The sequence below is a fragment of the Crocodylus porosus genome, unplaced genomic scaffold, assembly GCF_001723895.1.
Source record: "Crocodylus porosus isolate Cpor-Errol unplaced genomic scaffold, CroPor_comp1, whole genome shotgun sequence".
Taxonomy (NCBI): domain Eukaryota; kingdom Metazoa; phylum Chordata; order Crocodylia; family Crocodylidae; genus Crocodylus; species Crocodylus porosus.
This window is the reverse complement of record NW_017728935.1, coordinates 1,375,295-1,400,278: the sequence shown is the minus strand read 5'-3', so window position 1 is coordinate 1,400,278 and position 24,984 is coordinate 1,375,295. Positions and strand designations below refer to the sequence as shown.

At 47.5% G+C, this 24,984-nt stretch overlaps 1 protein-coding gene across 20 annotated transcripts in view; it reads left to right on the top strand.

Annotated features, from left to right (window-relative positions):
• Window positions 1-24,984, top strand: part of NFASC (neurofascin) — a 111,141-nt gene that overhangs the window by 59,794 nt on the left and 26,363 nt on the right. For 7 of the 20 annotated variants that reach the window (XM_019546577.1, XM_019546574.1, XM_019546576.1 and 4 more), the window contains 6 exons: window positions 3,279-3,394; window positions 4,850-5,054; window positions 8,596-8,718; window positions 9,443-9,616; window positions 13,765-13,779; window positions 23,033-23,215. In XM_019546577.1, the coding sequence (XP_019402122.1) occupies window positions 3,279-3,394; window positions 4,850-5,054; window positions 8,596-8,718; window positions 9,443-9,616; window positions 13,765-13,779; window positions 23,033-23,215 (816 nt within the window). The remainder of the gene's footprint in view (window positions 1-3,278; window positions 3,395-4,849; window positions 5,055-8,595; window positions 8,719-9,442; window positions 9,617-13,764; window positions 13,780-23,032; window positions 23,216-24,984) is intronic. The other 13 variants (XM_019546586.1, XM_019546585.1, XM_019546584.1 and 10 more) reach the window with 6 other exon arrangements.

The following is a 24,984-nucleotide window of genomic DNA, read 5'->3' as shown; positions in this document are numbered from 1 at the left end:
TTAACAGCTTGATTTTAAGATTCATTACAATTAACTTCTGGCCTTCCCTCTGTTGAACTTCTCTTTGCTCCACAAGCGGTAATCCCACCTCCTTCCATTTCAAATGGGCACATTAATTAACACACATAAGGAGTTATTCTAATTTGGAATTAGCTTGGATAGTGACTGCCTCTTTCCCAGATCTGAGGATGTCTGAAAGCTTGTCTCCTCTCTCCCAACTATCCAAGTTGGTCCAGTACAAGCAAGCCAGCCCCTGCAGGTATCACGGCACACCCTTAGAAAGGCTCTACAAACTCCTGCTTGCCTTGGAAGTTTTAGGGAAGGTTGTTCACAGATTTTTCCATTTCCTTTCCTCTAGCCGAACGTGACGGCATTAAACTTCCTGTAGAGCAAAAAAATCCCACTGGCCTTTAACAGCGTGCTGCTGTCCCCGGTGCTGAAACCAGCACTTCTCAAAAGCTTTGTGACCGTGTCAACTCACATTACAAAAGTCTCGTGCCAAATGTTTTGATCAGCTCTTGGTCAACTAAATCTTGATTCTTGCTTTGTTGGACTGGCTTCTAAGAGGGAGGGTTGTGCTTCATGCTGGTGTAGTTCCTGTGATGTCTCCATTTACAGCACACTGGAGATCTGCAAAGTGTTTTTCTCTATGAATTGGTTGGTTTCTGTGAAGTGTTTTTCTCTGTGAATTGGTTGGTTTGGGGGGGCAGTTTCTGCAACAAGAAAAAAAAATGCTGTTTGCCATTCTTTAAAAAAAATATTAGAACCAGGAGAGAGAACTGCAGGCTGCTTAAAGCTTGTATCGTAAATATAATGTGTACTATTGTTCGCTGATTTAAGCCGGAATGCATTATTATGATCATTTACTTTGAACTCCTATGTAAATCGTGCCATAGGATATCACCCAGTGAGTCCTACAGCTGTCCATAATTTATTAGAAGCGTTCTGCCACCAATAACTTGAAAGCAGAGGTTTTCAAAAGGTCCTTTCAAAAGGCTCAGCCCTTTCTGAAAAGCTGGCTTCTTTCAGGTCTTTTTAGTGAGGTACCTGAAAACCATTAGTCACTTTTGGGAATCTTTGCCAGGGGTGTCTCCTGAAATTATCCAATGGGTACTGCAATTTTAAATAAGCTTTCCGGCAGAGCTAAGTAGTACTTGTTTATTAATTCCCACAGAAATAAATCGTACCATCTGTTCAGAGCAGTTGCACTTCCTAGTTTCAAAGATAACAAGCCAGTCTTTGATATCAAGCAGACAGTTAAACGCCTTCAGTACATACCAAAGGGTGGAGGGAAGGAACACAGATTACAGACCTTGCCCAAGTTACTGTCCTGTAAATTTAGGTTATAGAATAAGAAAGCATAGGCTGGTTCTGCTGCCTTTGATCATAGTTTTCAGTGCCTAGAATAACTGTTGCCAGAGGTGCCTGATTTGCGGAGTCCTGTAGGAAGTGCTGATGTTAAATGGATCAGGAGTGGTAACACGGCAATGCCACTAGTGTGCGAGAGATTGTAATGTGTTCCCCTCTGGAGAAGAGATTGTGAAGACCGGCAAACATCTTTGCAAAGGAGTCTCATAGGTGTAGAGCTTTCCTGTCTAGAAAAGCTGGAGCACATCAGATTAGATGTGGTCAAGAGGACAATCACTTAGAGATGCTGGGTCAGAGTCATGGCTAGTATAAACCAGCACAGCTTTCTTGACTTCACTGGGGTTCCAGTGCGTGCTAGCTGAGGATTTGAAACACTAGCTGACATTCAGCCATGGCGTAAGCAGAGAATGGTCTAAAGAACTCCTCCTCATTTGCAGCGCTGTCCTATAGATTACCTTAGTTGGTTCGGTCGATTCTTGAGCAGCCCAGGGCAAGCAGTTTAGACCAGCCAACCTCCAAGCCTAACTGGTTTTGCTAGGCTGTGCTTCAACCAAAGCAATATCTCCATGCAAACTGGAGTCTTTCAGCCCATCTAATCCCTTGTCCCTGCTGCTTTTACAAAAGCTCCTTGTAGATAATCTCACTGGAGGGTGGACCCAGTTGAACCGCATATGCATCAGTGCAGCGTAGGGAACCATTGGGAAGTCGTCATTGGATCAGTTCTGCTGTTGCATTGACTCAGCGCTGCTGTTTTTTGGCTCGTCACCTGGGACACTGATGTTTAAAGCCAGATCTTCAGGTGGAGTGACTCTGAAATGTTCCACTGGCTTCAAGGGAGCACTGCCAATTTACACTACCTGATGATTTTGCCCGAGTCTTGTCCTAGTTGAGCAGGGTCTGGTGGCCTCTGTTAAAACACAAAGAAAGCCCTGTTAAATTCCCTGTGCCAGGTGGCAAGCCAGCGCACAGAGATGCTGGCGCCTCAGGGAAACCATTTTTCAAACTGAGCTAATGGCTACATTGTCAAAGGGCTAGAGCAAGGGGCAGCAGCCTGTGGCCCACAGGCAGGACCTGGCCACTGATCCAGCCCAGGGACGTGGGGCTTTGACAGCGTTCAGCGGTTGTGGGAGGCTTTCCGTTGTGGGCGCTCTTTCCATGCTGGTGCAGTGATGACCGGGAGCAAGTCGGGTCCTAGAGCCCACCCATCTATCACTGACCTGGTGTGGGTCATTGTGGTCCACAGCTAGAAAAGGTCATCTACCCTGGGCTAGAGCAGACGTTGCTCACTCTGCTGTTTGACCTTTTTGGTAACTAAAATTCGTTTTACTTCTGCGCGTCTATTTTTCACCACCTGTAGCTTTGATATACTGCCCAGCCATACTCATGGGGAGCTGTGAATGGAAAGATCTTCAGGCAAAAGACTATAGGGAGGCAAATGATACTCCTTTCTGGACTCTGTTTCCAAGACTGGGATTTGGGTATATTCGCAGGGCAGTGAGGCGGAAATGTGTTTTTGGCGGAACAATCCATTCAAAGCGATTTCAGCCAAGTGTGCTAGACTTCACCTGTTCCTGCTGTGTGTTACATTAGCTGCGGAAACATCTCAAGATTGGGATGGGAACATCACAAGGTTGACTAAGTAGAGAGAAAGGCGAGATTTTGCTCTCATGAAAACTCAGCCCTCTAGGACATAGGTAGAATTCCTCCCTAGCGCCACACGATGGCAGCAGGGCCTCACGTGTGCCCAATACTAACTCGAGAGGATGGTGGAGATGAAAAACAAAAGCTCCAAAACCCACGTTGTTGGAGTTTCTAGCAGGCAAACCTCAGAGGGAAGAGCTGCCATCCGACTTCCAAAGAAATCTTTCTGTTCCTAATATATACACTCTGCTTTATCCCTGAATGCGTAGATCCCAAGGCTGCCCCCACTGATATTAGGCTAAGAGTCCTGAACAGCACTGCAGTAAGTCTCCAGTGGACGAAAGTGTACCCGGACACCATCCAGGGACAACTTAAGGAATACAGAGTGAGCAAAGCCAAATCATTTTGCTGCCCGCTACTAATGTAACTAACCTCGCTCAGCGGTGGTGACCTGGTAACTTGGCCGGTAAGCAACTGGGATGACATAAAACAGTAAATAGGACCAGACAACTTTGGCTGCTGCCGTGATGTAGGCAAACCTATATTTGTGCCCGTCTGTTCTGGATGGCACCTGTGTTTGAGCATTGAAGACATGCCTGCCCCACAAAATCTAGCAACATCTCTCATCTGTCAGGGTGAGGAAGGGCTGGATTCTCCTTCTGCTGACAATCAATGGAAAAACTCCCAATGATTTCAAAAGAAGTAGGGCTTGGCCCAAAATGTCCAAACACTCGGGCCTAACACATGGTATCGATACTGGCTAGCGGGCTGATGTACCCATTCCTCAGTGAGAGCGTGCCCATATCACCACAGCCTTTGTCAGCTGTCTACGGGTACAGGGAGTGAAAGGACCATGCAAGCAGAATGAGCCTTCAGTGCATACAGCTGAACTCTAAGGTGCGGTGGAAGCTGCTCTCACTGAGTAACTAGTCCACTCCTGTCTCTGGAATGGTTAATACAGAGCCCTCCATAGGAAGTGGTGGAGAAAAAGCCCTCCAGTACACACAAGCTGTTTTTCTGTCATCCCTAACGTCCGTACCACGTTTTAATAAATGCAGTCCAGTCAAGACTTAAAACAACTCGACCGTACTAACTGAAAGCTAAAGATGGAGAGATGGATCCCGTTTGCTCCTTGCAACTACTGTTCCTTATCAAGTATATGCATTGCTGAGGCAAAATGCCTGTTCTTATGTGTACAGCTTGAAGAACCCGTTCAAAGTTTGGGCTTAGCCACAATCTGCTAAGAATGGCCTTTGAAAAGTGAACGAAAGTGCACAATGGCACGGTTCTGTAAGCACTCAGGATTTTCAAATCCCAAAAATCGAGCAGTCATGGAAAATCCCTTGGATTCAGCCTTCTTTGGCATGAGCCCACTCCCATACATCACGCTCACTTACTGTTTTTTCTGGACTAAATGAATGGTTTTGGGGGCGACTTGGAATCCACATCATTCCAAGTTCAAACTTTAAGCTGTGCCAGGACACATTGTGCTGTTTTACTTTTAGCTAAACTACTAATGCAACTAAAGAGGAAGCATTGTCTGGTGTCGAGAGCTGGGGCCTGGACTCCTGGGTTCTAGCCTGAGCTCTGCATCCGACTCGCTCCCTGACTTTTGGCAGGTCACTGAGCCCCTCTGTGCCTCAGCCATTCGTCTATGAAATGGGACATTAACAACACTGACCCACCTCACAAGGAGGCCGTTAAGCTTTGTTAATTGTTGAACTGTGCTGTGAGTTCTGCAGATGACACGTGCTCTTGCAGAGCTCTCTATGCGGCGTTAATGAAAACTGTTCTCACTTTGAATGGGAAAAGCTTCACTTGTTATGCCTATTTCTTGAAGGCCTATTACTGGAGAGAAAGTAGTTTGCTGAAGAACCTGTGGGTCTCCAGAAAAAGGCAGTACACAAGTTTTCTTGGAGACCGACCACGGGGTACAGTGTCCCAGCTGTTTCCTTATAGCAACTACAAACTGGAGATGGTTGTAGTCAATGGGAGAGGAGATGGGCCCCGGAGTGAAATCAAGGAGTTCACAACACCTGAAGGAGGTAGGTTGCAGGCACATGCTGCGATGCGCTTTGGGCACATACCGGCAGGTTCCAGGTGCACAGAAAAGGCAGAGGACTTTAGAGGATTGAGGATCCTGCCCTGCTTGAGGATTTCCCTTGAAAACCATTGGGCAGAACTTCCCCCCTTGGGCAGGACAGATGTAATCAAAAGCCTCAACGCTGTAACTCTATGCGCCTCTGCCATGTTTCCATGTTACTGTCGTCCATAATGTCAGAGGTACCTGTATGCTACGAAGGTGGCTGCTTAGTGGAGTTGCTATGCTAGGCATGCTGCAGGGGACTGAAATCCCCTCTGCAGCAGTGGCTCTCTCAAATACTATCACAAGGAAACTCCTTGAAGCAGCGTAAACCATGCACAAGCTGCCTCCTGGATATCTGTATTCCCGCAGGCTGTTGTGCCACCATGTGCAGGGGCCAGTTTTGCAAAGCTTTCCTTGCAGGGGTGGAGCCTGTTAAAGTACTCCCATGAGCTGTTTGCAGGACCAGGCCCACCTGGGGATAGTCCCTGGCACCGTCCTATGTAATTGCAAAATCCTCAAGGAGTCTCCTGACAAACCAGACACAGCTCAGTCTGAGCAAGGGAAATCGCAACCCTTCCCTCCGTCCCGAGAAGGCTGTGTGCGGTACCCTGGACTGCGTGAGCTTGGACAGGTCCCTGTCGCTGTTCTGGGCTCAGATCCCTATTTTTAAAAAGGGGATAATGATATCTGTGTTCCTGGGTAAAGAGCATTATTACTGGGAATGAATACAACTTTCATAGTCCCACTGGGCTTTTAAGGTGAGAGCATCGAATTCTTGTTATAAACTTGCTGAGGTTCAGACAAATGTCAGGAGTGAACTCTGGATTTCAGTGTTGCTCCTATTTATAGACAGATCAGTAGCCTTGCATTGGACCTGCTCCTCGCAGTAACTGGCAATGAATCTCCTTGTAGTGTTTACTGTCATGGTGTCGTATGCTGTGAGCAGCACTAGGAGGGGTGAGAGGCATTATGGGGGGTGTAAATGAATTTGAGAATCCTGACGGGGTCTTCAGTAACCATCCTTTCCCTCGAGCTTTTTCCTCTGCCCCCCACCCCCTCACACCCCTCCTCTTAGTACAAACTTGAATCTCTCCCTGGTTTTTTCCTTTAAGAAAAAACAATAGCATGGGGCTTTAATTATGTTATCATCGTTTAGGTGTTGCAGTTGACTAGACTGAATTCAGCGTGTTCTGAAAGGGGGAAAGGAGCCAGCGGGGCCAAATCCTGGAGTCGTCTCTCATGGAAAACTTCCACAACGGTTTAACTTGAATGAGGCACTGCTGAATGCAGACTCTTCACTATATATTATACTTCCTTCCCCATTTAGCCTCATTTTACACAGATCCTCCCAGCTACCACTGGTTCTACAACTCCTTTCATACCGAACCATGTCACGGGACACTCTCATCGCATATTGCTTGCCAGAGAATTGTTTTAGTTTCTGTTCTACTTCAATGGGTGCAAATGGATGCTTGAGAGATGCCGTAAGCTTCAAGGCCAAAAAAACAAACTACTTTATCAGCAAGAGGCTAATCCAAGCTCTGTCCCCTGTTAGAACACTGTGGTTACAAGTAGGGTCGGCAAGCTGGTCAATTAACTGCGTATTTTTTGACCGGAGAAAAATTACAGCAATTTTAGAAAAACACTACATTTTTTGCAGTTGTTTCCTTTTAGAAATATGATTTTTTTTATTGCTTCTTGACTTATTTCTTAATTGAAAATTTGTGCTTTTGCGGTGTATTATTTGGACCTACTGGCAATTTTTTTACAATTTTTGACTGATGTTTGACCGGTCAGTTGACCCAACTTTATTTAACTGGTCAAATACTTGACCCTAGTTACTGAGGGCAGAATTTGGTTCACAGCATAACATTCCCAGCTGGCAGAGCAGGAAATTACATAGCTTGTACACGCTTCAGGGCAATGACTGTGTGCTAGTTGTGCTGTGCCTGTAAGGTCCTGATCTCTAGGAGGGACTTTTCAAGCATTGTGACAACAGAAACAGAGCATGGAGCCATTCAGTGGTACGGGAGGGGCAAAAAGTCGTGCTATTTATGCATATTCAGTTTGATGTATTGGAGATGTCTGACTATCCTGTCAGCTGGATAAGGTATCAGTTGTTTTGATTTGCCATCAATCACGGTGGTAACCAGGCAGGACCGAATCCTTCCCTTCTGAAAACCAGACTCTGTCCTGATCATTGGGAGCCAAATGTAGCATAAAACGAGACAACGCCATCTACTGCAGGCAGAATTTGAATAACAGTCTTGGTATTTAAAGAGTCAAACCCCTCTTCCTAGTATTTCAAAGAACCATATTCTAAAAGGGACTTGCAAAGCAGTTGTCTATAGGTAGTCGCTACATATGTAGTGTTTAGGTGAGGGCATGCAGCCCAAAAATGTTGGGCCAAGTCCCCATTGTGCAGATAGGAGCTGAACAGCTGATGCATTTCAAGAACTACACTGCGTTTTGCTGCATAAGTGTGCATACTAGCCAATGCGATCTTCTCAGCCAGCTGGGTGATCTTCCTATCCCCCTGCCAAGCTTGGTCATATTCTGTCCTGTGTTAAAGGTGGATTGTATCTCTAGGTCTGCACTGGCTTTAGCTCTCGGTGTATGGGACTTTGTTTCCATGGATTATCGGGAGCAGTGAGGACACCCTGGCTTTTTGGGGGGTTGGAGGAGGAGAAGTTAAAACTGCAAATCCCAGGGCAGCCTGTGGTAGTTTAAAGCCATGCCTGCTGCATGGCTTCATAATGTGGGTCTGTAAGACCGTAAAACAGGCCTCACCTGCTCTGCTGACGATTCCAGTGACACAGATAGCATGTCTTCCTGACCAGTGCAGTGTGTTTTCTTTGAAGTGGATCAGGGATGTCAGTTTTGGAGAGAGCCCTTGATCTTCTTCTCTGTATGAAAGGAAACAGTCCTCAGGGATGGAGGCATGCTGGGCTGATGGAATAGAGCACGCACTGCAGCCAAGGCTCCCATGGGGCTGACCGTACATACACAGTACTGATCTGTGTCTAGAGCCTCAGTTTATCATCTGCAAACACAAGCCTCAACCACACGGGCTGCAAGCGATCTCCTGTAGCTAATGATGATGGTGATAGGGCTAGTCACTGAAGAGGGCAACGTGGTCATCATTGTCACATTCGTGTTGCAATGCTCTTGCTCTTCTGTCAGCAAGGCCCTCCCAGACTGCAGTACAGGTGTCTCGGTGGCTGAATGTGCAGGCATGATTCTTGCTTCAGTATTGAACTAGCATGCAGAATTGCTCCATTTTAAGCGCCCTTCTCATGTGCTTAGGAGACCCCTGGGACTGGCGCATGGTTTCTAATGCAGATTCTTGTTCTATCAGCATCTGAGCTTTGTGTGTCTTTATGATGTCAGCCAGCCTGCCGCGTGTACAGTATGGTAAGGTATGTTACCTTTGTGTGTTTTGTTTTGTTTTGTTTTTTTCCTTTTCCTCCTCACCTCCCGGCTCCCATCCTCCTCCTAAGTGCCCAGCATCCCACGGTACTTAAGAATCGGACAGCCTAACATGGAAACCATCACTTTGGAATGGGACCACCCTGAGCATCCCAATGGCATCCTCACTGGATACAACCTTAGATACCAAGCCTGTACGTTCCACACCTGTTTCTTCTTAGCTTAATGACTCCTTGATGATTTCAAGATTCCCTCTTTGGTGTTGAATAACCTGCTTGCCTAAGACAGAGCTTCCCTAACAAGCTGTTTAAGGAGATATGCAAACATCAAATGGCCCAAGGGTGATTCTTTAAGGCATCAGGCTCCTATCGCAAGGTAAAACACTTGCCACTCCACTTGTGGGAGGTCAGCGTTTTTCTGGACGTGGCTATGCAGGGAAATATAAGGTTTAAGCCAAGATTAAAATGTGGCATTTCAAGTAGTCTGAGTACAATAGTGTCTGTACAGCAGGCTCCGTCACAGCCTACCTTAACGGGAACCTGCTCCCACAGGATAAGCTGCCCTTGCCTGTCCCCCAATGCTGGGTAGAAGTCACTCCTGTGCACAGGGCCAAGTGTTAGTCTAAGAGTTTAAAAGCAGGGCAGGCGTATGATGCCTGAGCCTTGTCTGGACCTCTGCAGGGGTGCGAATTTTACCGATAGTGAATGCGGTTGTCCGGGCTGTATTAGAAACCCTACCCCTCCATAAGCCGCTGGTTGTTGTTGAACCCCTTTAGGCAAGTTTCATTCCATGCAGTCGAGGCATACTAGCCCCTCAGCTGTTTTCAGCTCCTGTCCCAGGACAAGAGGGTCTGCAATATGTAACACAGGCTCTTTATGAAGCAAAGCTGAAGCCGACAAAGCCTGCCTTTCTCCCCAGTTAATGGATCCAAAGTGGGCAAGACAGTGGGAGAGAACTTCTCCCCCAATCAAACAAGGTTCACGCTCCAAAGGACAGACCCCATCTCACGCTACAGATTCTTCCTGCGTGCCAGGACCCAGGTGGGAGATGGAGCAGTCCTGATGAAGGAATCGCCAGCCCTGCTGAACGAAGGTAGGTGCAATACCATGTTGCTGTAGCTTTGGGGGCGGGATACGTGTTCCCGGTGGATATAATAGACAAGAAGCGCTGAAAATATAATCTGGTTTTACTAAGGAAGTGAGGTTAACTGACTCGCTGTGATAAAAACGCAGCCAAATTGCCCAAGGTAAGCAAGTTTCTAGCCAGTAATGGTTTGAGTAGACCTCTTGCATCTCTTCCCTGCCTCAGCTCAGATAGCACTGCCTCTCTCACAGGATGCTGTGCAGATACAATCCATTCACGATTGAGAAGTCTGTGAATAAAACAAAGATCAGGACCATATAGGTACTTAGGGAGGTTACAGTAGCAACTTCCAGACCGTATCAGAATAACGATCCAGTATCCTGTTTTCAGCAACGGCCAACGCCAGATATACCAGAGGAAAGCGGAAGAAACGTCCACAGACAATAGTATAATCAGCGTCCTTTTAAGGGAAGTTTCTTCCTGCCCTCAAGCAGTTAGTGGTTCTCTCACGCCCAAACCATGAGGGTTCCTCTGCGCACTTTTAAAGAGAGAAAACTTTTCTGTACGACTCGGGGGGGACTCTAAATCACCCTGCTGGCCTCCCCCTGCCCTTCACAGTGTCACTTGAATAGCTGATACGTTCCATTTGGAGAGGTAACAGGTCTTTTCCATCTTAAGTTCCTATGACCCTCTCCAGCTGTAGTTTCTTACGGCTTTTACCATAGGGATATGCAGTGTAGGCTCTGGTCATTTGAGTTCTGTTGCAAACTAAAACCATCTTTGGGCAGCGCTACTGTGTTTGATATGCTTGAGAGACCGCGGGCGAGAGGGAGCTAGCAAGAGCACGCTTAGCATTAATTGAGGATTTACCTACGTCAGGTTGCGAGACTGGTAGGGAACTCCCTGCAGTCCAGCCAGCTCTGCAATTCATAAGCAGCAGACCGTGCACGTTTACTGCGCTACAGTCCTGTAGGCTGAAGACTGCACTGAGAAACTTCTGATTGATTTTTAAAAGCAAACCTGTAACGAATGACAGCTTTGCTAGGACACCTCAGCAAGGAGGGATGCTTTGACCCAGCTGGTGTCAAGTGATCTTGTTGAGGATATGAGAAGGGAGACAATGCAGTGGGAACAGCGTTACTGTCTGATGGTTACAGAAATGCCAGGATGGAAGTTTTTTTGGGGGGGGTTAGGTGTAATGAGCTCAAACCCTAAAGGGACTGGCTTCTGACTGAACCATGCTGCTGATCCGCAGAGGACCTGAGCAGAGTTGTCCCTGTTTCCTGGAGGACAGCCACCAGAGGGACCTGGTTTAACACTATTTGCCCAAGCCGGAGGGCTCCTCCGCAATATCTTCCTGCCTCCTTTGCAGCTAGAAAATGCATTTCTGCGCCTATGTCAATATGCAAAATGTGCATAATGACCTGTAGTCTCAGGCTGCTAAAACTCCCATCTCTCTTGCGTAAATAGCTCACAACTGTAGGGCTCGGGGCTGGGTTCTGGCCGCAGAGAAGCTGAATGAGTTGGAGCTCTAAGATCCGTTGCCAACCTGGCCTGCCATCTTCCGGGGCCGTTGGCCAGGAAGCCCATTTCGCTTTACTTCAACCCGCACATCCTTGGTGGTTTTCTCCCCACCCCTAGCAATTTAGCCAACTCTTAGCTGCCACATGTCAGGAAATCTGAGCTTCCTAAAAGGCTGATGCATCCTGCACTGAATGAGGGTAGTTGTGCCTTTAAAAGTGCATCCCTGACACTGATAAAGCCGGAGTTCTTTGGGAGTGGGGAGCGGTTGAAAGGGAGGGTAGAGATGTGGATACAGCAGCATGGCACTCCAATCACCCAGTTCTGCACCTTTACATTGCTGAGCAGAGTTGAATGGGGTGGAGGTCAGGACAGGACAGAACAGAAGCCCCTATTCTTTTACCATGTGTTTGGCAGCCTTTTGTTTTGGCATTATTACTGCTCTTTCCCACTATTCAAGCAAAGAGGCCCTCTCTGGGGCTGCCCCATTTGAGCCGGCGTCCCCCTAAGACCCGTGATGAGCAAGCATATCCAGTGGACACCCTGTGCTTCTTCCGAGTCCTAGTCCCTGCAACAGCTTGATCCACATCAGCCCCAACAATATTCAGACACGATGGCCGAGCACCAGTCTGCTGCATCCTGGTGGTTTGACACAACTGTAGTTACTGGTTGTGCTCTAATAGAGTCCCCTTATTTCCCGGTGGAGGGCTGTTCTAACCCAAATTGGACTAGGCTCACAGCTGGCCAGCAAACCACTGGGTCTGAGCACATGCATACGCTGACTTGACATTGGTAGGTCTTCACACCGTTCACATCACTGCACCAGCAGTAGCTGGCTTCCCCTTGGCTCTTCATTTTTATACAACACTGCCCATATATTGCCAGGCAAGCTTAAATAACTTTTATTGGTGGAAGGAGAGTTATACGACAGCTGCAGCCCCCAGCCCGCAAAGTGCCGAGAGCCATTGGAAAGGCGGACTGGGGGATGCGTGGTGCCACTTTCCCGTCACCCCTGTAATCAACAGATGACCCACCAAAGGAAAAAGCCACAACTCACATATTCATAATAGGATAAAATGCCCATTGTGAGACATTCATCAAACTAAGTGAAAGTTCAGCAGCCCTTAGGGAAGAGAGAACAGGAGAGACAAAGATGGCTCTTTCCATTCGATAGCATTTGCTAAAAGACCTACAATTCATCTGGGGCTCTGACTTGACTCAGTGGGTTTTTGCTCCTCTCCCCCACCCCTCAGCCTTAATAGCGGTTGATGGGAAAAAACATCCTGTTGAAGGGAAAAATGAAAATGAAATGTTTCCCATGTGTCTTAGGCAGGCTCCAGAATTATTATGCAGACTTAGCCAATTAAAAACTTCAGCATTTGTCCACAGTTCCCATGCAGCGGGATCTGCATTCCCGCGTACTCGGAAAAGAACTAGCTATAGGCAAATATTGACCTTGTGCATCTGTGTAAAAGGGGCTTTGCTAAATATGTTGCACAGAGGAGCAGGACTAGACTTTAGTGGTTGGCTAGTGCTATGTGAACTTGCGAATTAGCTTTGCCCAGTCTGTTCAGACAAATAGTTTCCTGAAGGAGCTGAAGCGGTCAGTATTAACAGTTAGTGTTAATGGCTACTGCATAGTGCTTATCTGAGATGCACTGCAAGAGATTACTAACTGAGATACTACTGTGAATGGCAGCCTGAAAAGAACTGGGGTTGTCCGGTACTTGTGTCCCTTTCCTTCTTTCCCTACACATTGGGAATAAAGGACAGTGGCATTCATTGATCTTAGGCGCCAAGATGTCAAAGGATGCCCTGTTGATGGAAAAGGCTTTATCCATCAATTTAAGAAAACCGAGTGGAAACAGCAACATCTTGCTTGTCTTCTTCATTAATGCAGGCCCATTACATGAGAGACAGGGTGCATCTGACACAACACTAGGTTGGCAAGAAATCTGCTATTCGTAGGTGTAAGATCCCAGTAAGCAGCACGTTACTCAGCAGCTCTGAATCATTGCGATTCATTTTCTGCAAGTAACACTGGGGACCCTGGAGCCCAAGAGAAGAAGGTTCAGAAAACCAAAGCAAAGGTTTAAATCTCGTCTTCAGGACAGATCCCCGACTGCATCATAAACAGAAATAAATGCATCCAGATGTTGCTTCTAGCCCCGTTAGACTATGTTCAACCCAGAGGGTAAACTGAGAGACAAGTCAAGCTCACCCTCAGCCTAGCATGCATCGCAGGTGAATTGACATCACTGTTATGCCAAGATTGAACATGGGATGTCAAAATGTGTCCTTGAATGAGATGGAAGCAAGCTTTTAAGCGCTTTGCATACTTGAGCCCACTAGCATCTCTTGGCTGCTGGGTTGGCGCATCTGACTGGGAACGCAGATTAATCTCCGATTCCTCCTCTCTTTGGCCTGTGTAAATAGCTATGGTTATTCCCAAAAGGGTAACTGCTGACTTGCTGCTAATGTGTTTTCTCTCTCTCAAAACTGTCGCGACTGTGTGACTGATCCTTGTCTCTCGTTCACGTGCTGTGTGTTTTATATGTTCCTTTGTTTTCTCTTCCCCTTTCTTCTATGCTCTTCTCGTATTCCCCTCCCTATACTTGGCGCTGCATTCTCTGAAGCCACTCCAACCCCAGGTACCGTACCAGCTGGAGGAGGTAACAGGCATGGGGCAATGCACAGTCCAGGGCTGTCTCTCGGGTGTGCTGGCACTTATGCATGCAGTGCGTTAACCCCTTCAATGGGAAAATTAAGCAGCAGGCTGCTAGGATCTCGCACGTCTAATCCCAGCTGAGCACAGAACAGCTTTGCCTTCCTGGGCCTCACTCTTCCCATCATAACCGTACGCCACACACAAAAGCATGGGTCAGCGAGCATCGCTTAGTAGTATATGGACACATGCCCATGTAATAAGGGGCACATTTCCTTACTGTGTAGCACCTTCCATTAGGAACAACATTACACCTTGAAACTGCCTGTGGATCTTGAGTAGCTAGTACTCCCTTCTGGAAATACAGCTCTGTGTTGCTTAAATGTTAGCTTCAGGTGAGCAAATTCCGAGTGCAACGCTTTGATGTACACAACACACTATATTATTCCTAGAGCCATCAGGTGTACAGTATCAGGTATCCTTTCATTCCCAGGTGCCCATTGAAAGGGTTAAACGCAATGTTTGTGCAGCAGTTACGCATGTCTGCATGTTAAGCTATTGCTGGCTTTGGGGATTTCCGTAACAACGTTGAGGTACAGAGAATCTAGGTCCTTCTGCAAGGGGATCTGCCTGCTGTTAAAGAAACTCCGGTCCCTAATTACCCAGCAAGTGTCAGAGCATATCTTCCTACACCTTTCCTTCTATGAGGAAGGGGCTTTTCCCTCTTTTTAAAACTAAAGCTGAACTCCAGGCACTGCTGTTACAGAGAGATGGCCTACTCAGGGCAGAGCATTTTGACTAGATACTGCTGTTGCAGACCAGTGATCAGGTTTGAGGGATGGAGATTAGCAGTGCCAGAGATCACAGTCTGCCAGAAAGAGCACCCTAAGTGCCCTGCCATTGAAGAGCTATTTGTCTGGGACAACAGCAGCCGTTTTGGCAAGGAATCAGTAAGGGGTTATGCTTTACCTTGCAGGAGCAAGCACAGAGGACTGGGTAGGGACAGCTGGTTTTCTTTGTGAAGAAACTGAGTTTCACTGGATGTTTTGCCCATGTGATAACTGCAAACACAGGACCCATTTTCAGTCACAAAATGGTGCCTTCCAGGTTTTGCTTTTTTTACAGATGCTCCTCCTCTCTTCTTTTGTTGCAGCAGCATTTGTTCAAAGCAACATTATTTTGCTGTTTTTTCCCCCCTCCCCTCATGTACAGTCCTTCCTTTTCCTTCACTATGGTTTCACTTCCTAAATTACAGGGTAACAGACTAGTCTGCTTTGAGGCTCAACGAGCTGCAAAGGTGCAGGCATGTTTTTAGTTTATGTGGCTTCTCTTGGTAAAGGAAAACTCACTTCACCCTAACTAATTCCATAGGAATCTACAATTTCTGTCTAGGTCAGGATCAGTTTCCACAATGATTTTCTACATCTGGTGGTTCCTGTTGAACCTTAAAAATCACATCATGTTCCTCACCATCATTCCTATAGGAGATATGTCCCAAACTGCTCAAGTTAGATGCATCCCTTGCCCGTCAAGGGCTGTGTTGTTATGAGTTGTCAGGGAACAAAGGGATGGCATTAGTTTTTGTTTTCTACCAACGTGACCAGCAAGTGGTCACTAAAACTATGCTTGAATTGAAGGAAACACCACATTACTAACTGGATCATGTGACCTTAAGGCTCGATACCTTGTGGACCCCATTCCCAGCTTTCTGATGGCAAACAGAATTTGCTTCTTCCTACAACTGTGTGAGATATTGGTTTTAAGAGTCATGCTTGTCCTTTAGCCTAGTGTAACTGGTAGCAAGACACAGGGCTGACACTAGAAATCCTTCCCCTTGTGCTAATTTAGTTAATGCCTTGTTGTGCCCCAGTGCATGAAAAATCACTGCATAATAGCAAGGAGTAGATTGCTTGGAGTCACCTGATCTAAATTGCACTTGGCCAGGAAGGCTGTTTGTCTTCCTAACAAGCCCAGGTTTCTGGTATAATTGTTTGACCCTTCTCTAAAGATTTGCCTCTGCTCAGTGACCTAGATTTTGCTTGCCCCATAGGTGCACCAGTTAAGACACATTTCACTTTGGCAAACTGTTTGCCTCAGGCTATTTTCATTCCACCACGGTCCTGTTTCGGGGTGGGGTGAAACAAACCCACACTCAAAACTGCCTGTTGTACAAGTAGAAGAAGCTGGCCCAGCTAGAGGAAATCAAAGCCAAATGCAAACACTTCACTGATAGTGCTGTAGATTCTCCCTGTGCCTGAAGAAGGGTGTTTGTACCCCAAAGCTTACAAAGAACAATGTTTCTGACTATTTAGTTGGTCTAATAAAAGGTATCACATTCACCCAAAGAACACTGCCTGCCTAACACTTAATTGAGTCAGTTTTTAAAACACAAGGTTAGAAGGCTTTTGAATTCCTCCTCCCAATGCACTGTATGCTACTCCTAACCCATCTCAGCCAAATACCCACCCACCCCTTCCTGGTTCAGCTTAAATCAGTGTCCCCCAGAAATAGGCTGTGAGTTCACTTCCTCTTCCTGCTGCCCCTAAGGTCTCTGGGATTTGCAGTCCAGAGTCACAGCTGCAGGACTCTGTAGGGTTGCTCATCACTTCCTCTTCCTGCTGCCCCTAAGGTCTCTGGGATTTGCAGTCCAGAGCCACAGCTGCAGGACTCTGTAGGGTTGCTCACCACTTCTTCTCCCTGCTTCCAGGGGCCTCTGGGATTTGTAGTCCAGGATCACAGCCAGCAAGACTCAGAAGGGTTGTTCCCTTCTGTTCAATACATGCTTGCTTCGGGGAAAGGATTGTTCCTGTTCAAGCTTTTATGAATTCAGTGCCACTACCTTTTTCCCTGCCCACTCCCTCCTCAGCCTGGCAGGCACTGCCCTCCCCATCCCAGGCAGACCCTCCAGCTAGCTTTGGGCTGGGTCTTGATCATGCCCTGTCTGCTCGAGCAGGAAGGTGGGGAAAATTCTTGGAGCTGGCAGGCTGGGAGCCCAGCTCTAGCGCCCGCCCTCCCTGCTTCTGGCTTGAGCCACTGAAGGCATATGCCTGCATTTCCTGGATCAGAAGTGAATATCTATTCACTTGCAAATCAGTTCCATCTCTGCAACTTAAACTAGCCTGCAAAGACTGAATTGCTAGACTGTCTGTACTTGGCCATTGAGAACTGCCAGTGAAGGAAATCCCACCTTTTCATTTCTTAAACTAGAGTTGGGGGAACGAGGTAGTGATTTGGGAAGGCGTTTCTTGGAAAACCCAAAGACTTCCATTTGTGTAATGAAAAGGGAAACGGTTGATAGCTGAGAAAAGAGCTGGATCTTGTACCACCAACAGCAATGGCAAACTTGGATGGTCTTTATGACGGAGTCTGCAGGTTGTGCAGGTGTATTAGACCTGGAAGCTTTGTGAGTAGGCTAGGAAGGGTTAAGTTTTCAGCACCAGATACCAATATCTGTTGGTTTTTCCTTGTTTCCTTCCATAAAAGGGGAAGGAGAGGAGGAGGAGTCCATTGTTCCTACCAGAACCTGACAACTGAAATGTACTGCTTGTGGAAAACTAATGGTCCTTTTCTTCTGCAGTCCATTCAATCTGGCAAACTCCTATTAAAGACCATCACTTGATTGTAGTCATTAGATTTTCAAATTACTATGATTTATATTATATACAAATCACATTTCCTTCAGTTGCTAAGATAATCAGGGGGAGAAAAATCTCTTGGAAATATTTGGCTATCCGTCAACATTTATAAGGGATTAATCAAATCTTTCCAAGCCTGCTTATGCTGTAGAGACACACCCGGGGGGGAAGTCATTATTACAGCCTAACAGCACTTTAAAAGCTCCCCTAAATAATTAAAGACCAGTATGGGGACTTATTGTTTCCTGTCATATTCCATAGCACATGTAGAATTGCGCACCCGACTTCTCAATGACTGGAAATCACCGGGGATTTGGAAGTAGCCTTGAATCCTTCTAGCTTAGCAGCGAAGTACAAAAGGAAGCAAAAAAGGGGGAGCCTTATCAATAAAACCCACTTACTCCTACCGCGATTTGTAATGCAAATGATAGCCCATCTGCCTAATGAAAAACTCTCCTCACATAGGTTCATTGCTGAGGCGTGGACTCCTTTCCACAAGCCTGCTGATGCTTTTCACTGTTCATGGGAGCAGACAGTGGTCGGTGCTTTAATGTACCCAGGTTACAGTAGAGAGCATGAGTGGAGCCACTGTGCCGTGAAGAAGTCATTACGTGCAGGGTCTCTAATTTACTTGTGGATTAATTAGCCTATTAGCCCCTGAAGCCAGCGTGTCTGCTGCATTTTCAATCCATCTTACTCAAACGCCCCATGCACTTTGGCCCTTTGGACTCCGTCACCTGACAGCGCCTACAATATCCGCAGAGAAAAGAGGCAAAGCATGAGCAAGGAGAAGGGCAGCCAGGTCACAAAGGTCAGGGCCTCCTTGGATCAGAGCTCATCTCTAGCACACGCTCCCAACTCGACCTCTGAAGAGCATCAGACCTGCCGGAGAGGCCAGCTTTTGTGCAAGAAAGACTCCTACGCGTTAGGGACAGCACAAGGGAATGGGCGTGGGCACTGCTTAGTTCTCTTTCTGATCCCCTGGGTGGATTCAGGTGAGGCAGAGCTGTGGCAGGTGAGCGCAGGAGGTTCTTCAGGCCTTCAAGCAGCTTAAAGCAGCATTTTCAACAGGGGCCCCTGATGTGCAGAAGGGTGGAGCATTTGCAGCTCCCGTTAACAACAAATGGAGCACGGGGCATGTGGTACCCAAGGAGCTTCTGCACTATCAGAGGCTCTGCTCGACGCTGTTTGGGTAGCGGAAGTCCTTGCTGAACCTGCAAACTGGAAGTGTAGAAAGCTAAAAATAGCAGAGCTCCAGCCTTTTGTGCCAGCTCCAGCGTCTGAGCAGAGTTCTGCAACATGCCCACGTGACGTGAGCGCGCGAAGCCTTCTGAGAAGCCCACGCCGTGGGTCCCCTTCACCCCCTTTACCTATCTGTAAATTGGCTGCAATCATGCAGTGCCCAGCAAGTCAGGATATGTGAAGGGCCTAATGTGCTTTGAGATCCTCGAGCCCCTGACAGGCACTGTAGAGGATCCCGAGTTGGGAATCACAGCTTCTCCTGCCTCCTCCCCCACCCTTTGCCTGCAGGACTCATTTCAGACTCTGACCTCCCCCCTGACAGTTTGCCTTTCCTGCTCCTGATATTCAGAGAAGCTCTCATCTTCTGTCAAAGGCCTCCTTGATCCTTCTCCAGTCTGAAGTCGGTTCTCATTAAGGGCAGGATTTCAAAGAGCAGAGAACACCCCCTTGCCTCCCATCCCAAATGGACCAGCTGAGCTTTTCTTTCGCGCATATTTTCTATTCAAACCCAAATGAGGCTTTGGCTTTGAATTGCCTTCCACCTGGGGAGCAGATTAGGGCTGCATCCACCTGACCTGTGGGAGTTCCCTCTACCCTGGGGGATGTGCTCTCCTTGCCAGCCGGTCCAGATGGATTCGCGTCTTCCCCCCACTGTTGATCTTCCTAGAGCTGCAGCATGGGGGCTCCTGCCATCTCCCACCGCTCTGATTGGGGTCCCTTCAAACCACAGGGCGCCGAGATCAAAGGCTCCTGGCTGTACCCGTTTCTGGTCTTTCAGAGGATTCGTTTTTACAAGTGCTGCAAATGCACGCACACACCCCAGTGTCACACGGACTCTCTCAGTGGTTAAGCCACATTAGCCTGATGCAAGGTGACGGCCCTGCCCCGAGGTATTGTTTCCAAGGGAGCACATCACGCGGCTACAGCATTTGGGGCAAACGCTTCACACTGTCACTGTCAGAGTTGAGGGGCTCCGTTCACAGTGTTATTAAAGAGATGGTGGCAGCTCAATAAGGATTTCAATACATAGGCACCAAGCAGGGCAAAAGACAGTGCAAAACCATTTCTCAGCATGGCCAGCACATCACACTGGAACAAGGGGGCCTTCTCGGCCCCGCAGCGACCATGCTGACGAAGGATACCGAGACCTTGGAGGCTGTAGCAGGTGATACAGCCGGGTGGTACCAATAGGGTGGCCATCATAGAGGGCAGTCCGGTTGTCCTCTACTGATACGAAACCGGACGCCTTGATGTCCCCTGTTTTTTTCTTCAAGAGAAATTAGCATATTAGCACGGCTGTTGCCGTGACATGCTAATTCATGCACAGTAGAATTAGTCTTCAGGAGAAAAATAGAGGACATCGAGGCATCTGGTTTCGTATCAGTAGAGGACAACCGGACCGTCCTCTGTGATGGCCACCCTTGGTACCAAACTGGGACCAGGAGCCTAGGGCTGCTGAGTTCCAGTCCCAGCTTGATCCCCGACTCGTGTGTTACTGCCTCATGCCTCGTTAAGCCCCGTTTTACTGGTGGAGAAATCAGTGCCTCTCAGGGAAGTTGAGAGAGTTCATTGGCCAATACCGGTTTCTTTTCTAGGTATTTTTATTGCGTGCATTACAAATTGCAACAAGAGGTTGCAGCCTTAGAGTTAATTGAGGTAACGATGCCATTAGCCACACTCATCTTCACTTTCAGAAAAATGTCAGGAATCAGGGCTGTCCCAGTACGGCTTTTGTAACTTATGGCCACAAGGCACAGATACACGCCCCCGGGTCTGATCCGTGGGTAACAGCGAGGACTGCAGAGAGCAAAGCTCTCCTCTACGAGACACGTGCATCGTGGTGGATGAACTGAACAAAAAAGAGCAAGACCGCAAATGCTGTGGCAGGAGCTCCGGGTCACCCTGCGCTTTCTCTGGATTCTCTCGCATGTTGTTTGGCAATTCTTGCTGCTTCACGCCAATCCATCAAACCTTTGACACCGGGCAGAAGGAGGGGAGGTGCTGATGGCTTTATTTGAATGGCTGGGGCTTTGCATGATGCTGGCTGCTGTACTTCTGTGTTTGTACCGGTCGTGAGTGTTGTCAAAGAGGATACGTGCGCTGCATTGTGAGCACACTGTGAACTGTGCTGGGTTTTGTTTTCCTTTCCAGTTTGTGCAGGTTACTGGGATTTTCAGTGCCTCTTTTTTTAGCTACATACTGTGCAGGGTCGGTAGATGGACTGAGCGATTTAACTGCTCTCTTCCATCTTCAACTTCTGTTACTTCAGTTATTGGACCGTTAATACTGTGGCGTGGGGGGCTCTTGGGTTCTAGATATTTTCAAAGCAGCAACGTGTATATTATGTGCACGCAACCCCCTCCCCCAAATGAACCTGTGGGACACTGATCCTGAGCAGCGAGAGACTCTGTTAATGCAGGAGAGTTGTGTGCAAAGATGCCCGTCCCTCAGAAATCAAATGAAGCCTCAGTCGCAGAGTGCCTCTGCAGTCAGCGGAGCTCTGTGTGTGTGAAGCGATGTGGTAGGATAGTGGCTTAGGTTGGTGCAGAACCAGTGGAGACATCGGGTTGTATGTGGGGCTGTCTTTCTAAGCTCCTTTCCCATAGTTATTTTCATTTGGCTAAAGGTCACATTTGCAGTGGGGAGTCTACCAGTGCATGCTCCTAGCAGAAGACTTATTGCATGTCCCCAAATCACACATGGAAGCAAGGCACAACTCTCTGAAAGCCTGGGGTACTTCAATATAGGGAGCACAGAGCGAGCCTTTTGTTCTTTTTTTTTTCTAACGTGTAGCTTAGTTTTAGCTGCATATTTCGCCACCGGCAATTGTCCTAAGATGTTTCAGTCCTCAAGTAACGGTGGAAATATTTCACACAGCCCCTCTTGCGTTCCAGCCGACGGAGTACACAGATACACTTCTCCCCTATAGCAAAATAACCCTCACATCCAAAACCTAATAGTTTTTAAGGCCAGAAGGTATCTTTGTGATCATCTAGTCAGACTTCCCACATAAAACAGGCCAAAGAATTTCACCCAGCGATTCTTATTAACAAGAACCCTTGACAGTCACCTAACTTGCTAAAGGCACTGTTCCTCTTCCCGTTCATACTCTTTGAGGATTAGAGTCCTGACCCAAGCATACATCTAGAAACAAAGCCAAAAAGGCAATGAGATGTCTTAACTATCGTAGGGCAGCCTGTGGTGTCAAGCACACACAAATCCGCTGCTCCCCTCCTGTGCAAAGGCACCATCAGCTCAGTCCCTTTCAGATCCTTTACAGCCACTGAAGTGCTGGGGGAGGGGAGCATGCATCCTTCTTTAGTGTGTGTCCATTATATACCCATCCCTCCCCTTTTTCCTCTCTCGAAATATGGCATCAGGGGGATTTCGGAGGAAAGATGGGCTTATTAAATAATTAATAGAAATGACAAGCTGTGGGAAGCAGTGATTGCAAAGCCAAAGCTGCAGCCATCACTGCTCAAGCAAAAACCAAAAGCTGCATCTCCTCTCAATGCAAGTGCCTCTTAAGGACCTGCAGACCACAGCATCTGTAGGAAGATGTACTAGGACGGAAGCAATTAACGTGTCTGCCAGCAGAATGCCAGGAGCTCAGAAATTTGCTGCACGTGTAGCACAGGGTGGACTAAGCTAATTTAATTTGGGTTTACTTAGTCCGTGACAAATTGGATTATTATATTTTAAAAAGAGTCAAATCCCATTTCTTATTTGAGAAAGATTCGGCTTCTCAGAGCTAAATTCCCCGCTCAGACATCCTGGTTATAATGGGGGGAGCAGACTCTCACTCCGCTTATATCCCAGCAGAACATGGGCACTCACTCTGATTTTTCATGCCAGTTGTTGCTCTTCAAATCCACAGTGGGCAGAGGTGGGGCGGTTGGGCAAAGCACACATAAAGAAAGGCAAGCTGTTCAGCCCCACAAGAAAGGGGATAAGCCAGACAATGAGCCCAGAGTGAAAGCACATTTGGAGCTATTTCTTTGGGGCTGAGCTCGCCCACTTCCTGCCGCTTGCCATGCGTTTTGTTCTTGCTCGCCTACGGGATTGTTGGCGCGCCCCTTTACCCGGGAGATGCCAGGCACCCCCCACGCCTGCCCAGGCGGCAGCTGAAATGCATGACTGGCACTGGGACTGTACTCCGGGGAAGGAAAATGAAAGCTAAGCTTGGGTCTCTCATTTCAGGTGCTTGTTTGTTCCGTCTCTTCCCACTCTTGCCTCTCTCTCTGTCGTGCTGCTCTGCTTCCTCTCTCCTATGCGTGTGTTTAGCCTTCGGGAATGCCAAAGCAGGACAGCTAAGGATATAACCTCTTCTAAAAACACAGTGTTTACATTTGCCTCTCCCAGCTGCAACCTGGTTGCCTCCAACTGCAGTCGATCTAACCAGCCCTACAACCACCACCACCCTCGCCACAACTACTACCACCACCATTGCAACCACAGCTGCCACAACCACTACAACCACCACCGTCGCCAGCACTACAACCACTACGGAGAGTGCTCCGCCAGCCACCACTAAGCAGGAGTTTGGTACTGCGCTTTCCTGTTTCCTCTAACCCACCTAACCGTGCCCGGACCTCTCACCTACTTCATGTCCCTACTAAGGGTTAACCACAGGCAACAGCTGCAGTTTGCTCCATCAAATGTGGGGTTTCTTAGCATGCTGGGGTTAGGTTAGCAAGGAGCAGAAGGGAATAAATACAGTGTCACGGTCAGGGCACAGGAAGTGGTTTTACAGGAATTCTGGCTTCAAACCCAATTCTGCATAAGCCTGAACAATTTGATTAACTGCCGTGTCCCTTAGTTTCTCCATCTGTACAGTGGGATGAATACTGCTTTCCCAGGAATGGCATTAAGCTTAATTAGCATATGTGACGCATTCTGAAATTAGGCAGATACTACAGAAGCTCTTTAAGTCTTATTATGATCGTATCTCTTTCTTTTTTCTTTTCTTTTCTTTTTTTTTTTTTTTTTTGATGCCAAGGCATTCTGTTATACCGAATTCAGATCTCGCACATCAGCTGTTTGGGAAGAGGCTTGGCATTGCGTGTAGGACTCTTTCAGTTCATGCTTGCTGTCCTTTGTTTGCAAGCCTAGTTATAAGCCCCTGGGAAGTTTGAGGAAGCATGGCCAATGTCAACATGCAGCCACAGTCCATCTTTGGGCTTGGATTGGGCTACCATACAATACCATCTCTTTTGGGAGGACTAAATGCTGCTTTTTGAAGGAGCTGGGCTCTCTAATGTGATAAGATACTATATATATATTTGTTCTATTGATAGAGACCTACTGTGTGCTTTAACAAAATGGCAGGAATTGCACCTACAATAAATAATGACGGTGCTGTTTGTAGTCACGTATCTACAACATGGATTAAGCAGAAGCTAATCAACATAGTTCCGTTCAGGCCGTGTCTCCAGGGTACATTAAGAACCATACTTGGGAAGGAGAGATTTCTGCAAGGATTGCTATTGTTCCTTTTGATTGATAATAGATCGGTTAATATGAAAGAGTCTCTTTATCAAGGTTTTTGGACACAGGCAGACCTCCCTCTAGTACTCTCTTGGTGCGTCTACACAAGACACTAAATGTGCAGTAGACTAATTCTACTGTGCATTAATTAGAGTGTCACGGCAAAAGCCGTGCTAATATGCTAATGCACAGTAGTATTAGTCTACTGCACGTTAGCATCACTTAAAAGGTGTGTGCCGGTGCTACTACACAGTAGCATCAGTTACTGCTCATTTAGTACCTGGTAGTACAGGTACTAACCTTAATACACAGGAATTTGACGCATCAATGAATGTGTAGACGCACCCTCTGGCTCTGAGAGAAGTCAAGGCTTAGATTTGTTGTGTTACAGGGCTTACAGCTGGCAGTCTTGTGAATCCTTTCAGACAAATAGTTGCCTGTGAATGCAGGTGACTGGACTTGATGGCCAAGAAGCCTCTGCCAGTCCTACATTGTTAAAAAAAAAAAGGGGGGAGGGTCCCCTCCTTTAACTCCATTCTCATCGTAGTTTCATAGTTTCTAGGGTCGGAAGGGACCTGAGCAGATCGTTGAGTCCGACCCCCTGCCATGGCAGGAAAGAGTACTGGGGTCAAACGACCCCAGCAAGGTGTTCATCCAGCCTCCTCTTAAACACCCCCAGGCCAGGAGCCGGCACCACTTCTCTTGGAAGCTGGCTCCAGACCCTAGCCGTCCTGACAGTGAAGTAGCGCCTCCTGGTATCTAACCTAAACCTACCCTCTGCCAGCTTGTGACTGTTATTCCTGGTCACTCCTGGTCGTGCTTGGGGG